Consider the following 14,260-nt stretch of genomic DNA (forward strand, 5'->3'; position numbering starts at 1 on the left):
AATATATACGCAATAAAATATGAGATGCTTATTGACTACAGTTAAAGAAGATCGGTTTAACTGTCTGACGGGATTTTAACGAAGACGGAAGTTGGTAACAGGGAACTATCTCTGAGTGAGACCTTTGCAGTGGTCTGTTGACTTTCTGCAAGCTCAAAAAGAATCTATCCGGTGAAGTAAACACGGTGTTTTTTTAAGTTGTATGCAATTTGCATGTGGTGCACACAGATCTTAACACCTTTTAACACTGTGACATTAGTGCATATAAAATATTGATGTTTGTTGCCAGGTCCGGTTGTACCAGAGAGCGTGGACACTAAGGCTGACCTTACTTTTCAAGGATGCATGTGCAGAGAGTCGTCCTCAACTCAAGACCAGGTAGAACAGAAGAATACATTTTTATTGTGTCTTGTGCTGCAACATGTCTGCACACGTGGGGCGTATGTTTAATGAAACTACTTATTTATGCATGCAGGTAATAACGGGGTGCCAGTTCCGGAAAACTTCCGTATTGAGGAGACGACTTTGGCACCTGACCTGAAAGATGGGGAGGTCCTTGTTAGGACGCTTTGCCTATCAGTCGACCCTTACATGGTATTAATCATAGTCTGTGCTATTAGTACAGTCAGAAAGGACATTCATGTTAAGTTATTGAATCTGCTCATGCATTAAAAGATTCATAACTTAGTAAGTGTTGCAAAAGAAAAATGTTTTCAGTGAAGTGACAAGTACTCAAGCTTCTTCTTGTTCCTGCAATCAGACTGCCAAAGTGATAATATACAGTCAACTAATCTGTGTTATCTACAGTACCAGTCAAAAGTTTGGACACACCTTCTCATTCAATGGTTTTTCTTTATTTTTATTTTTGTTTTTTTCTACATTGTAGATTAATATTGAAGACATCCAAACTATGAAGCAACACATATGGAATTATGTGGTAAACAAACAAATGCTCAACAAACCAGAATATGTTTTATATTTTAGATTCTTCAAAGTAGTTGAATGAGAAGGTGTGAACAAACTTTTGACTGGTACTGTATATAAATGTTTAAACCAAGAGTTGAGCATAAAACCATTTCCATCACTCGTACTTATCTTCCTGTTTTTGCTTCTCAGCGATGCAGAATGAATGAAGACACCGGCGTTGATTATGTGACTCCATGGCAACCGTCGGAGTGTGTGGATGGTGGAGGCGTCGGCGTGGTTGAGTCCAGCCGCTGCAGTACTTGCAGCGAGGGGGATATGGTCACTTCATTCAACTGGCCTTGGCAGACCTATGCTGTTATGAAAGGAAGCGTCTTACAGAAGGTGTGGCATATTGCTACATTGGGATATAGTCCATATTTTTGCTCTTGCAGAATTTGGAGAATGCGTTTTTAAAATGCACGCATGCACCAAAAGTGACCTGCATGTGACAAGCAAGCCTGCCATGACACGTAAATACCTAATGTGATAATACCTTCTGTTTATTGCAGATTGATCCACAGTTGGTTGACGGGCACTTGTCCTACTTTTTGGGTGCAGTTGGCATAACGGGCCTCACTGCTCTGTTGGGCGTAAGGGAGAAGGGTAATGTGACCAAAGGGGCCAATCAGACCATGGTGGTGAGTGGTGCGGCTGGGGCCTGTGGCTCCATAGCTGGACAGGTAACTACAGCACAATTCAGCTTTGGGTCCCTCTGTAGTATTGTAGTATACACAGTTATAGCTATCTGAGAAACAAAATGCAGAGAAAACAGCATTCTTAAAATTGCTTTATTTCTAGTTTTCTTGGAGTGAATTAGCATATTTTTATTCTTTAATGGGTTTAAATGTAAAAAAAAGTTAAAGGCAAGATGGTTTGTGATAACTCTAACGCTATTTTTCGAAAACCACACTCTAAACTGGCTAACCATAACATGGAGATTAGATTACAAAGAAGAGGATGTGAACCCTGATTGTATCACTTCACCCTGCTTTTATATTCTTCCAGATTGGCAGGCTGGATGGCTGTGTGAGAGTGGTTGGGATTTGCGGTTCTGATGAGAAGTGCAAAGCTTTAGTGGATGACCTGGGCTTTTCTGCAGCCATCAACTACCGCCGAGAGGACATCCCTACAAGGCTCAAGGAGTGCTGCCCTGATGGGATAGATGTTTACTTTGACAACGTGGGAGGTGCCATCAGTGATACTGTAATCACACAGGTACTGCTTGAGTTGTGCAGAACATAATGTAGTGGATGTTGTACTTGTACGTTGTGTTCATTTGCGGTTTATGAGGCTTGAAAATATGTGAATTTTGAGGTGTGGGTTGTTTTTTTTCTCTACCTAATTGTATATGCAGAATTAGAAGTGGCTGTGGATTCTGAAGTGATTCTTCCTCCTTCTCTTTACCTCCAGATGAACAACGACAGCCATGTGATCCTGTGTGGGCAGATCTCACAGTACAACAAGGATGTGCCGTATCCTCCGCCACTGAGCGATGAGATTAAGGAAACCCTGCGAAGGAAGAACATCACACGGGAGCGATTCACAGTGCTTAACTACATGAACAAAGCGGAAGCTACCCTCTGTGAACTCAGCCAGCGAGTTAAATCAGGACAAATCAATGTAAGGAGGAAATGGATGATGATGATGTGTGTGGTTGAGTATATCGGTGTCATTGTTTGTTTTGCAAAATGCATACCTCTTCTCCCTCTGTCTCCCTGCACCATTTAGTTGTAATTTTGCTTTTGCTCTGCAGGTGCTGGAAACTGTGGTGAATGGCATTGAAAATATGGGAGGTATGTGAGATATCATTATTGCATGTTTCTTTATTGTATGACTTTTTTTTGTTAATTTGGCAGGTGTTAAATCATTCTTTTTCATTTCCTTGCAGATGCATTTTGCTCTATGATGACAGGGGGAAACATTGGCAAGCAAATTATAAAGATATCAGAGTGAAGAAAATCAGCTGCTCTCACCTGGCAGACACCTGGGGAAATTAACCTACAGTTCCTATCACTGCTATTAACACTAACTTAATGAACTCAAATGAGATATTGCATTAATTAGCTGATACCAGAATAGTACAGGGTTATGAACCATGAATGAAAAATCACACAATGTTCTTTGAAATTTTGAAAAGAGTGCTTGGACGTTAATAGTTATTGGATATTGGTGCAGCAGTTTATTAATTTAGAGTACAATATCGTAATACTACCTCATGATATTCACCTCCTTCTACATTGCAACAGTATTTCATTGTTTTAAAATCTTTCACAAAAAAATAATACTGCCATAATAAGACATCAGCATATTTCTTCTTGTATGGAGCCCCGAAACTAGCAACAAAGGTTATTAAACATGTCAACGACAAAATACTGTTTAGTGTAATAAAAATCTTGTGTAAAAGAAATATAGTGTTTTAATTTTTTCTTTTTTTACCTCCAATCAGTTGAAAAAAAAGCTTAGCAGACATATTACCAGCATCCTCAGCTAGCTACCTAGCCGAAGCTAACTGTCCTCATAAATCCACAGCTAGTGCATGTAGTGTTAATCATGCAGATGCTGTACTTCATATTGCTTTAGCATCACTGTCTTTACATGTAGCAATATATATAAATAATAATAATAATAATAGTTAGCTAGCTAACACTACCTTGAAGAAGCTTCTATCTTTAAAACATCATTGTCATCTTTAAGTAACTTCACATTTCACTTTTACAACAATGGAAATAATACTTTGGACTTTACTGTGTAGATGTGATTTAATTTTCTACACTAAATAAAAAGATCTTTAAGACACTTAGCTAAATAACTTTGTGTACACTAGCTTGCTGGCTAAAGTGCTTTAAGAGTTCATACAATGACGCCAACAGAATGAACACAATTAACATTAAAAGGTGGCCTAGTTTTATGAAGAAAACTGGACTTTGTTTATTCCCTGTTGTTATTCAGATGTGATTTGATGTTTCCTTTCTCATACTGTTAAACTAGAGATTTTAAAGTAGCATTAGCTAACAAATACTGTTTGCATTAGCTGTCCAGCAAAAGCTACAAAGACAACAAGAGTGAAGCTTCAGCAGTAAAGATGATAAACACTGTTTACGAAGAGCTTTAAGTAGCAGAAAAGGCTACGTAGTGTGTTTATTTTCTACCAGTTTTCAGTTAAGGTACATACCAATAGCATACTCATTAAATGTGCACCAAGATTAAACAGAAAAAAGAATAAAGAATAGTGCAGCTGAAATATTAAGCCTCCTTTTTATTACTCTCCATTTTAGTTATTTCACTTATAGTTTTATTACATTATTAATATCAGATATATTTTTGTTCCCGTCATTTCTGGGTAACATATTCTTGTTCACTCCCTTTTGTTACATCATGTGACAAACACAAAGTATATGATTTACTGTAATGAACATTTTATTCCACAGCACTATAAACCATTAATAAAATAATAAAGAAATGTGATTGGCTCTAATTTCAGTTTTCACCAGAAAAAACATGTGGCAGGTGTAAAATCATCATTCATATACTTAAGTGTTTGAACACAGGAGGGGATGCAGAATAAGTCAATAAGTGAACATTAGTACATCACTTCTCCTCTCAGAGACGTAGTGGTGGTGGGGTCGATGTCTGTCAGTCAAATTAGTGCACAGTACAGAACAATCACAACCAGATTCACAGTTTAACATAATGAGTTAGAATTTCCACACTTTCAAAATGATCTCATCCAGATGTGATTTCGGTGCTTTCCCTGCAAAAATAAAAAAAACAGTTCCATGCATAATTTGGAGAGTGGAAGTGAAATGCAACACAACACCACCTCCCTGTGGACAGATTACATAGCTAGTGAGAGGTACTGAGAATCCTTAAGAGAATAACTCTGCACTAACAGAAATCCATCAATTTTTATTATCCGTCTTTATGCTGGAATTATACTTGTAGTGCTCCCTTACAAAAGATTTGGCTATGCAGAGAGGGGGGAAGTTATTAAACCATTGCCAGCAAGAGTGCACATAATTTAATTTTCTCATTGTCTAGCAGCTGTTTTAATATTAAACAGCGTGTCATATCGCAGCACAGAGTAATTATTCTGCACTCGTGCTGGGTATGGTTTGAAAAACATCAGCCAGGATCTAACTCCATTGGAACATTGATTACTCCAGAATCCAGGCCCCTGCTACCTCTGACTAGAAAGGATTAAATTAGAGTGCAACAAACACAGATTACTTCTCTCACACCTTCATAAAAAAAAGTAAATGGAAAAAATACAGAAAAACATCATATACAGAGCTGTCAAATTAACTTCCAACACAGGGGATGCCCTTGTCCATTGCAGATACATAACATAAAGGGGGGTAAAAAGAAACCACTCAATACAATCATAAAGAATAAATAATCTTATTTCATTTCACCACATAACACATTCATTTTGTTTTTGTTTTTTTTAAGCCATCACACATCTTGATTGTATAACATGGATTTTTAGTTCACTGAGCTACTATGGAGTATAAAAACATTGTCCTGAAATACTACTGGGACCAGCCTATTGTTGAAGTGCTCGCATTCCTGAGAAACAAACAGCTGCTTTCTGTAGTCACGTTTGAAAGGAGCACGAAGAGTCCCGTTGGCTTGTTGTGTTTCGGTGAAAACCGGCATTAAAACATGACTATTCAATGCAAATATTTATGCTTTATATACTTTTTTAGTGTTTTTAAGTGGCAGTTGTGTGCAACGGATTCATTTAATTTAAAATACTTTCAGTCATTAATACTTGTACACACGTCGACTACAGTATTTGATTGATTTGTTTTTTCCTTCATTTGATTTCCGTTAATCACGTGTAGCATAATTTTATTTAAAATATAATCATCTAGGTTGCATTACCCGTGTCATCTTCACCACAGTTGCTGTAATTACCACGCTCTGTCAGCCATGGGGAGTTAGGAAAGCTTACAGTGTACAAAAATGACGTCTTCTCATCTACACAGCTTGTGTGTCGGAAGGTTAACACGAGGTTCGGTTTGGCACGTCAAGCCTTCATTAGTGACTGAAAATGATGTTCAGAGGGAAGAATAAAAGATGGTATCTTTCTTATTCATCCTTTGGCAGTGGTGAGGTGGCATTCGGCTGAGGCAACACTTCCAAAAATTGCTATAGCTCATGTAAACGAGTTAGCTTAAACCACACCAGGATATACCGTTAACTGTGGCATACATTGGACTATTTCACAGAGCTCAAATAGGCTATTTCACCCCCAATGTACCCAAGGTGTCGTTTCTTTTTACACTGTACACATTGCTATGAATATGGCCAGAAATGTGCTCACCGGTGTTTTACAATAACATGCATATTAAGTAAACAATACAATCTATAAACAGGATAGTGAGTGATGTGAAGTGGCTTTTTGAAGGAGAAGAGAAAGAAAGGAGGGGTGCTGTCTGGGGGAATTGAGGCTTTCAACGTGGATAGCGACAGCAAAATATATCTGTGAGTCAGGCTCGAGAGGAGTCGTGGTGGCACAGTGGATCTACTGTCAAGAGGGAGAGACGCTCTTGCTGTTGTCACGGACCTTAGGGGCGGGGCCTGTCCAGGCGCGGTAGACCAATAGCAGACTGAGCCCTAGCGCCCACGTGCGGACTGGAGACAGGAAAAAGGCTATTAGGCCGTAGGTCTCCAGGAGAAAGTAGCAGGAGTGGGCCTGCCAGGTGAGCAACAGCAGCATGAGGAGGTGAACCGCCAGAGTCCGCCAGCGGCAGCCCGGCCGCAGGAAGTGGGATCGGAAGGTGTTGCCGCGGCAACGGTGGTGGAGGCTCCAGCAGAGATAACAGGTGAGGGGCATGTTGAAGAACAGCATCTGGCAGAGAGGAAATAACCACGTTAATGACAAGTTTATGAATGGAAGTATAAGGCAGTGGTTCGCAACCTGTTTGGTTTGTTAACCCTTTAAAGGAAAGAAATATTTACCTGTGAACCCAAATCACAGGTTGGAGTGAACATACTCAAACAAACAGGGATTTTCAAAGGCTGAAGAGTTCAAAGTATTCAGTATTTTACACGAACAAAGAAGCTAAAATTTGAAAAAATATAGTAATGAAAGGCTCTCTCTAGAGCCAGTGTTTGGTTGGTCTGTTCTAGGCCACCGTAGAAACACTGTGTTGCAACACGGCAGAGTCCATGAAGAGGACCCTCTCCCTATCTAGGTATAAACGGCTTATTCTAACGTAACAAAAACGCAACGATTCTTAGTTTCCAGGTGAATAAAAACTAAATAAAACAATTTAAATATTACATTTTATTCCTGTCAATAAATCTACCTTAATCCTACACAAAGTTCCTTTAAGGTATAAATAATGTACAGGTGCAAAAAATAATGGACTAGTATGTCAGTGGAACATATATATATATAAAAATAAAAAAAAAATCACAAAAAAATACAAAGTTAAAGTTAAACCTCCAATAAATCCTTTTTTGGACACTTGGGGGCAGCGGGAACAAGCTGTGAACACTGACTTATTACCAACTTTTTTAGTTGAGAGCCAACTAGAAACAGTTGCCTAACTAAACAAATATGAAGCAACATTTACACTATTTTGGGGTTGTGTTTCACCTGATGAACATAAATCCAATATGCACTCCCTTTTAGCTTTTGGTCTCTTGAGGGAAAATATCCAGCGTTTTAGCTGCTAAACAATAGTAATAATTCTCTGTTGGTTTATGGCTATGAGTGAACCCTTTCACATACAACTAGTCATGTGGCCTTTTGCTAATAAAAAAACATCAATATACACAAAGCATTTCTGAAGAAGGTCTTCCTCATGCACACACAACTGTCATGTAGATGTGCTAAATAAAATGTATTTTCTTACTTGAACGACTCCAACAACATAAGTGAGGCTGCCCTCCAGGAAGTGTCCATCGACGAACACCCCAAAGGCGAAGCAGGCACCACTATGGCCGTCGATCAGCTCTCCCATAAACCACGGACCTGAAGGGAAGAGAGGCGGAAACAACACAAGAGTCATTTATACAGGAACAGATGCAAGATTACAAGGAAAATCTTGCAAGGCAAACCAGTATTTTAACTATGTCACGTATTAGATTTGAGTCTTCAATTTAGAGAAATCGTGCAGATTTTCTAGAACAACATTATTCTAAAAGTAGAGGGATGTTTAGCCTGAAGCACAAAGAGAGGAAGGAAAAAACATTGACCCACCAAAGGCTGTGCACAGGTTAAACAACAGCAGAGAGTAGTAGAAGGAGTCCATTGTGCTGACCAGATGGAGCGACATACATGCTTGAGAGGTCAATCCTGTAGACGATAAACAAAACAAAAATGCATGAATATATGACGAACAATTGTGGTTATTTAAATATCCATATTTTTTAACATGCATGGTTTCTAAATCTGATGTGAAAATCAAGAGTCTGATTTTTTGCACTGCAGTGACCGCCCACCTCTGCCAGAAGGAACCTGCATGAACCTGAAGGCCAGCAGCACGCCAACGTTCAGCAGAATCATCAAAATGAAGGCCAGTCGGGCCAGGACGTAGTGGTCTGTGAGGAGGACGAAGGACTGCACGAAACCAAAGCTGGGAGTCAGGTCGTCCTCCAGAGTGAAGTGCTGCTCACGCACTGACGACCGGCCTGCCGAGTCCTGACCCACACACAGACACACGAAGATTTTTTTAATACCATAAGTATAAGAAGGAGCACATTGACAGCATCAGTGAGTTCACCGACAGCAGATTTATTAACTGAATCATAATTGAATTCCAGTAAACAAACCAACCAAATTTAATTATGACCTATGAAATATCTAACAGTCTCAGAACACATTAGGTGGAAGATAAATGGATGCTGCACTGACCTCCACTTTAACTCTGATGGTGTGCAGTCCAGTGAGGTAGAGAGACGGATCCCACAGTAGAACGTAGAGAGGACCTCCAGCAGAGTGGCAGTTCCCCAGAGGTTCCCCGTCCACGCTCACATGCACCACTGTGATCGGGGCCTCTGAGAACGCCAAGATCCTATCGAGAACCACGGAAATTAATGTTTTCATTTTGAAAATTAGATTGAGGCACTGTTATTGTGCTTATAAGGCTCCTAATAATCCGTCCTAAAAACACTTTATTATCATGAACTTCTGCCAGGATTGCAAACATTTGGTGCTTAGAAAAATCTGCAGTAACAGATGTTATTTTGATTTAAATATGTGCACTAGTTTGTGAGAAATAGCTAATAAAAGTCCCTAAAGGATTAACTACCTTACTAAAAAATAACTCAATTGTATCTTACTTTCAACATCCCTTTCTAACAAATGGCATCAAAATCTGTCATCAAATTTTTACATATATAGTACTGCTAGTAGCAATCAAACATACAATTAAAACAAAAAACATAAACTCCTAGGCCAACGTAACGGTTTTGTAATAATAAACATTGGAAGCTGGGAATATCATATATCAAAATCATTGGCAGGTGTTCTGTTAAATAAGTGTTGTGGTATCATGTGTAGTAGAGGGGTTTATGGTTGAACAAACAGTCAACACAAACTGAACAGATACCTGATGTGTGTAGATCTCCGTATCCGACCCAGCGGCTCCACTCCTGGATGAAGGTACTGTGCGTCCTTGGGGTTGGTGATGAGCACCGCAGGCCACTGCTCAAACTTCAGGTCAGAGAAACTCAGCAGGTCGTGGTCTAAGGCCAGAACCCTGTACCTGGAGACAGAAGTGAGACGGGGTTGCTGCAGGTTTTTAAGACCTTTTTAATACCACATAGAATGCAATTAAATTACTTTTTCACAGTATGAAAATCCAATAGAAAAGGAGGGGACGATATGCCTATAATTATGGTACTTCCCAGCCTTTTATAACAATAATTATTAATGATACAATTAATCAAATCAAGGCATTACCAAATGAATGGCTTAATCAAAAATTTATCAATTAATTTAAGCTTAATCAAATGTTTTACTCGATGAGCTTAAAAGCTACTGGAGCTAACAGTAGTAGTACATATATATACTGTATATAGCAGAATTATAAACCTAATAAATAGGTTTTTATATATTTCTATATAAATATGAAAATATATGAAAAAATGTATATTAGGTTTATAATTTTGTATATTATTATAAATCTAATTATATAATCATAGTTGTTTTAGTTGTAGCTGTTGTTGTTATAATAATAATAATTATTTTTTTATTATTATTATAGTGTAATACCAAGAAACTGATAATTTTTGAGAAAGTTATCTTGTCATGAAAATCTCATAAAATTAGAAAAAGACCATTACCTTACCTTCTAAGGCTCTTTTTTGAGGAAACTGCTTTTTAAGATTTTTAAGTTCTGCAGATGCCCTGTGAGATGAGTGAACATCTGTGAACATGTGTGTGTGTGTGTGTGTGTGTGTGTGTGTGTGCGAAATATTTTGCAATCCTGTTGTTTTCTGTACCTGCGGTTGTCCATCCAGTCGCCCAGCTCCAGCTCCAGTGTGCCTTGAGGATGTCGGCTGTGGAGGACGGGCATCAGGCCGCCCAGAGTGTGCAGGTGGCCACACAGATATGCAACCGCAGATCTAAACACAAGAAGTCCAAATGTCAGAGAACTGTGATAACACTGTCATAATATCTCAACAACTGCTTGAAAATACTTTTGAGTGTCCCTGAAAATACAAAAGAAATTAATCTAAAAAAAGAAATGTCCTATCACTCGGATTTAAAAATATTTAACAGGATGAATATTTGTGTGATAAAAAACTAGTTTGCGTGTCAAACGTTGAACCCATGGAATGTCACAGAGACAATATGCATTCACACACCCTCTTTACACAAACTGGTTTAACCTCCAGCGTTTTCTTACCTCATCACGTCCCGAACTCCCGGAGACGGGGAGACGACAGTAGAAGTGGTGTAGTGGCCAAACCAGATCGACTGGTTGCTCTTCAGACTCTCAACTCTGAACGTGTCCAGCAGGTCCATTTGAGTCTGTCACATATTGAGTAAAAAACGTAATAGTAACGATCTGTTCTAGTTTATTCATTTTCTACAGTGTATGAGTGCTTTAATTTTTCCTCTAAAGATACATTTACAGCTGTTTATCATTTAAAGTATGAGGATACTGTGTGTTTTGTGATGTTATATGTGTTAGTACGACCTTCTATTTGACTATTTCTTAATTTAACATTAGTTTTCCTTCTAGATTAATATGACCTTATATCATTTAAGTCTCCCCTAACCTTTGAGTGTCATTTAAGAACAAGAGAGTATTCAAAGCTTCTTTGCTTTATTAAGTTACACACAAATTCAGTGAATGTTTATGTTCTGTCAAGAGAATGTGCTAGACTGTTGTACCTGGTTGAGAATACCAAAGAAATTGTACGGCCTCTTGGGTCCTGGAGTCAGAGTGGCATCCGCACAGACAAAGGAATAGTTGCCGAAGGGAGTTTGGTGAACATAGTGGAAGGAGCCTACTTTCTGATTCGCCGAGTATTTCCTTGAGAAAATTGGAGAAAAAAAAGTCGATGTGAGAAACAAGATACGGCGGCCTGGGCTGCAGCCAGCAGCTCTAATAGGGTCCAGAGATAATTCAATGCATTTCAAATAAATAAATTATGCTTGCACGGAAGACAGATCTTGTCTGGCAGAGGATGACCACAACATTAAGAATATTAAGGAGGTAAAAGATCAATCAGCATTAACAGAAGCAGCAGTGTCACATAAAACATAATTTGTGTCAGAAGAAAAAGCGAGTCAGTCTCTGTTCATGCAGATTCTGCTTCTATTTTAGTCCTCAGGAAGCTCAGACAGCTCGGATTATTGTCAATAAATAGGTCTGCAACTTCTCATGTTTCAGAGGCATTGAAGTTACTATGCGCTCTGATCGACTTCACACTGCTGCTATAAGACATGCATTTACTGTAGTGTTCATCTATTCATACTGACCGGTAATAATTGTTGACGCTGTCCAGAGACATAATATTGAAGGCATCTGTCAGAAGAAATAAAAAAACAAAACAAATGGTGAGATAGAGCAGAATATAAACTGATATAAGAGATGACTGAATGTCTAATGATGAAAATTCCCAATGGAAGGATAAATATTTAATCCAGGAATCAGATTTCCTCATGTTACCGGAAGATATCGAACAAAATCTGTTGTTACCATAGAAACCACAAACAGATAAACTGACATCAACGACCGCGATCGATAAGAGCAGAATGGCTATCAGATCCAGATCTAGTAACTAGCTTTTTTTCCCCCTGACAGTTTCAAAGTAAAGATATCTCCTTTCACATCTAATCTAATCTAATAGCTTGAGATCCAATAACAGGGGTGGAGGCATCAGAAGAGGAGGGGTGGGGATGAGCACCACCAGTTAATGGATTCTTCAGAAAATCTTAATTCTGCTCTGGGATGTTTCTATTAGAGACCACATAACGATAACAAAGTGCTGCGGTTAATCACCATGATTTCCTCGGATGTCTATCCACCTGGTGCGCTCCATCACCCGCGACCTCTTCAGGATGTTGTGGTAGGCCTGCCACTCCACCTCATGCTGGAGGGACCCCACCTTACTCTCTGTTTTGGCATCTGTCAGATCCCCTGTGGAGTGGGAAAACATTCATCTGAGCGAAGAAAAAACAAAACATGGCCACACCCAAGTTGCTTGACTTAAAGATCGGGGTGGATCGGGGTGTCTGTACATATAATATTTCAGTTATTGTGGATTTCTTTTACTGTTTTTTTATTGCTTATTTATAATACTTGTTTTTTATTTCATTTTATTTTATCTTGTTTTTCTTTTACTATGTCTCTTGTCTTGCACTATCCTCTATGCTGCTGTAATCCTGTAAATTTCCCCGCTGCGGGACTAATAAAGGATTATCTTATCTTATCTTATCTTATTTTAGGAGGTTACTTTACCTGTTGCGAGCACTAGATCCGGCTTGATCACTTCAATTGTGTCAGTGCAGAACTTTTCAAAATCTGGTATGCGTCTGGGGTCATGAAATCGGCTTATGTGAATGTCAGAAACCTTGGCATAAAAAAAACAACAGAATTAAGGATTAATAAATAATACAAATAAGATAAAAAAAGAAGCTCTTAAATCTGGGTTTTGTCTACCCAGAGTTGTAACACATAAAAGGTACAAAGTCTACAAATGACCTTTTTGGGTTGTGACAATAACACACTTCTGTGGTCAGTGACCCCTGTCTGTCAATCATTCACAGAGTTCAGCAGGTGAGTGACCACAGAACAGCCTCCTATGACGTCACAGATTACAGCCCACCTGTATAAACCAGAAGATGTTGCTCAGCTCGTCTCCGGGGAATGGTGGTGGTGCTGGTGGTGGTGGTGGTGGTGCAGACCTCCCTTTATCTCCGTCTCCATCACCCACAGTCGGGTGTTGCACGCTCCGTTTGGGGTGCCAAGCCGTGTCATAGCTCTCCAGCACCCAGGAGGTGATGCACGCCAGGGCCAGCCCGAGGATAACCAGCGCGCCGAACAGCTTCAGCATCCTCCTGCAGTGACGAGAGCCGTCTGTCCCGTACAGGGGGGATGGGGGGAAAAAGGGGGGGAGAGTGGGGGTTGCTAAAATAGCTCCGGGCACGAATCACACCAACACTAACTACAGGTGAACCACCGAGCTACATCGCTAAGAGCTCACACTCAGACCGCTTCTGTCGCTGCCATCGCGGCCACGGGAGACGCATCGAGGCGCGGGGGTTCATCCGCTCGGCTGCGCTCTGGAGGCGGAGAGGAGGAAGGAGGAGGGTCGGGAAGCGGCTGGTTCACCGAGCAGCGACCAGCGGCTGCACAGCGACCGGCTGGAAACTGGAACGTCACCCGGAGAGAGTGTGTGTGTGTGTGTGTGTGTGTGTGTGTGTGTGTGTGTGTGTGTGTGTGTGAGCTCTCACGCTGACAGGGTTTTCCGGGTAACGAGAACGGCCTGTCATCGCGAGAATTTACGAGATTTAACAAAACAGTCACGAATCCAGGGGAGGATGGGAATGGTAGTTTATTAAAATGTAGTTTATTAAAATGTAGTTTATTAAAATGGTAGTTTAGTTTATTAAAATGGTAGTTTAGTTTATTAAAATGGTAGTTTAGTTTATTAAAATGGTAGTTTATTAAAATGGTAGTTTAGTTTTAAATCACTATTGTTTATATTTATATGTTATTAATTATTAATATCAAGTGAAATATCTTACATAGATTTATAAATGTTTGTCTATTGTTTATATTTATATGTTATTAATTATTAATATCAAGTGAAATATCTTACA

General features: G+C 39.5%; 2 protein-coding genes across 3 annotated transcripts; one reads left to right on the forward strand and one right to left on the reverse strand.

Moving 5' to 3' along the window:
• Window positions 1-3,351, forward strand: ptgr2 (prostaglandin reductase 2). Of its 2 annotated transcripts, none has more exons than XM_054614129.1 (9): window positions 1-176; window positions 290-378; window positions 476-594; window positions 1,117-1,308; window positions 1,476-1,646; window positions 1,972-2,181; window positions 2,377-2,586; window positions 2,720-2,759; window positions 2,855-3,351. In XM_054614129.1, the coding sequence occupies exons 2-9, from the start codon at window positions 342-344 to the stop codon at window positions 2,917-2,919; spliced, it is 1,044 nt and encodes a 347-aa protein (XP_054470104.1). In that variant the 5' UTR covers window positions 1-176; window positions 290-341; the 3' UTR covers window positions 2,920-3,351. The 2 variants fall into 2 exon arrangements, with proteins under 2 accessions (XP_054470104.1, XP_054470105.1); XM_054614130.1 differs by having other exon boundaries at window positions 1-171.
• Window positions 3,352-4,097: 746 nt separating this feature from the next.
• Window positions 4,098-13,543, reverse strand: tmem62 (transmembrane protein 62). The gene is made up of 13 exons (XM_054613541.1): window positions 13,264-13,543; window positions 12,897-13,008; window positions 12,438-12,575; window positions 11,915-11,960; window positions 11,324-11,465; window positions 10,833-10,957; window positions 10,426-10,548; window positions 9,531-9,686; window positions 8,834-8,993; window positions 8,422-8,620; window positions 8,180-8,275; window positions 7,833-7,951; window positions 4,098-6,820 (listed from the first exon to the last, which is right to left on the reverse strand). Exons 1-13 carry the CDS (start codon window positions 13,489-13,491, stop codon window positions 6,500-6,502), a joined length of 1,965 nt encoding a protein of 654 aa, XP_054469516.1. The 5' UTR covers window positions 13,492-13,543; the 3' UTR covers window positions 4,098-6,499.
• Between the last annotated feature and the right edge of the window lie 717 nt (window positions 13,544-14,260).

This window comes from Anoplopoma fimbria, chromosome 15, assembly GCF_027596085.1.
Source record: "Anoplopoma fimbria isolate UVic2021 breed Golden Eagle Sablefish chromosome 15, Afim_UVic_2022, whole genome shotgun sequence".
NCBI classification, from domain to species: Eukaryota; Metazoa; Chordata; class Actinopteri; order Perciformes; family Anoplopomatidae; genus Anoplopoma; species Anoplopoma fimbria.

What these genes read in the sequence shown, in the direction of transcription:
- ptgr2 (XM_054614129.1), top strand. Translation starts at nt 342, where the DNA reads ATGCATGTGCAGAGAGTCGTCCTCAACTCAAGACCAG. An exon ending in TATCAGTCGACCCTTACATG is followed by an intron (nt 595 to 1,116) that starts GTATTAATCATA and finishes TTTGCTTCTCAG; the next exon opens with CGATGCAGAATGAATGAAGA. An exon ending in TGGCATTGAAAATATGGGAG is followed by an intron (nt 2,760 to 2,854) that starts GTATGTGAGATA and finishes ATTTCCTTGCAG; the next exon opens with ATGCATTTTGCTCTATGATG.
- tmem62 (XM_054613541.1), bottom strand. Translation starts at nt 13,491, where the DNA reads ATGCTGAAGCTGTTCGGCGCGCTGGTTATCCTCGGGCTGGCCCTGGCG. An exon ending in ACATCTTCTGGTTTATACAG is followed by an intron (nt 13,009 to 13,263) that starts GTGGGCTGTAAT and finishes TTTTATGCCAAG; the next exon opens with GTTTCTGACATTCACATAAG. An exon ending in AGACATCCGAGGAAATCATG is followed by an intron (nt 11,961 to 12,437) that starts GTGATTAACCGC and finishes TTCTTCTGACAG; the next exon opens with ATGCCTTCAATATTATGTCT.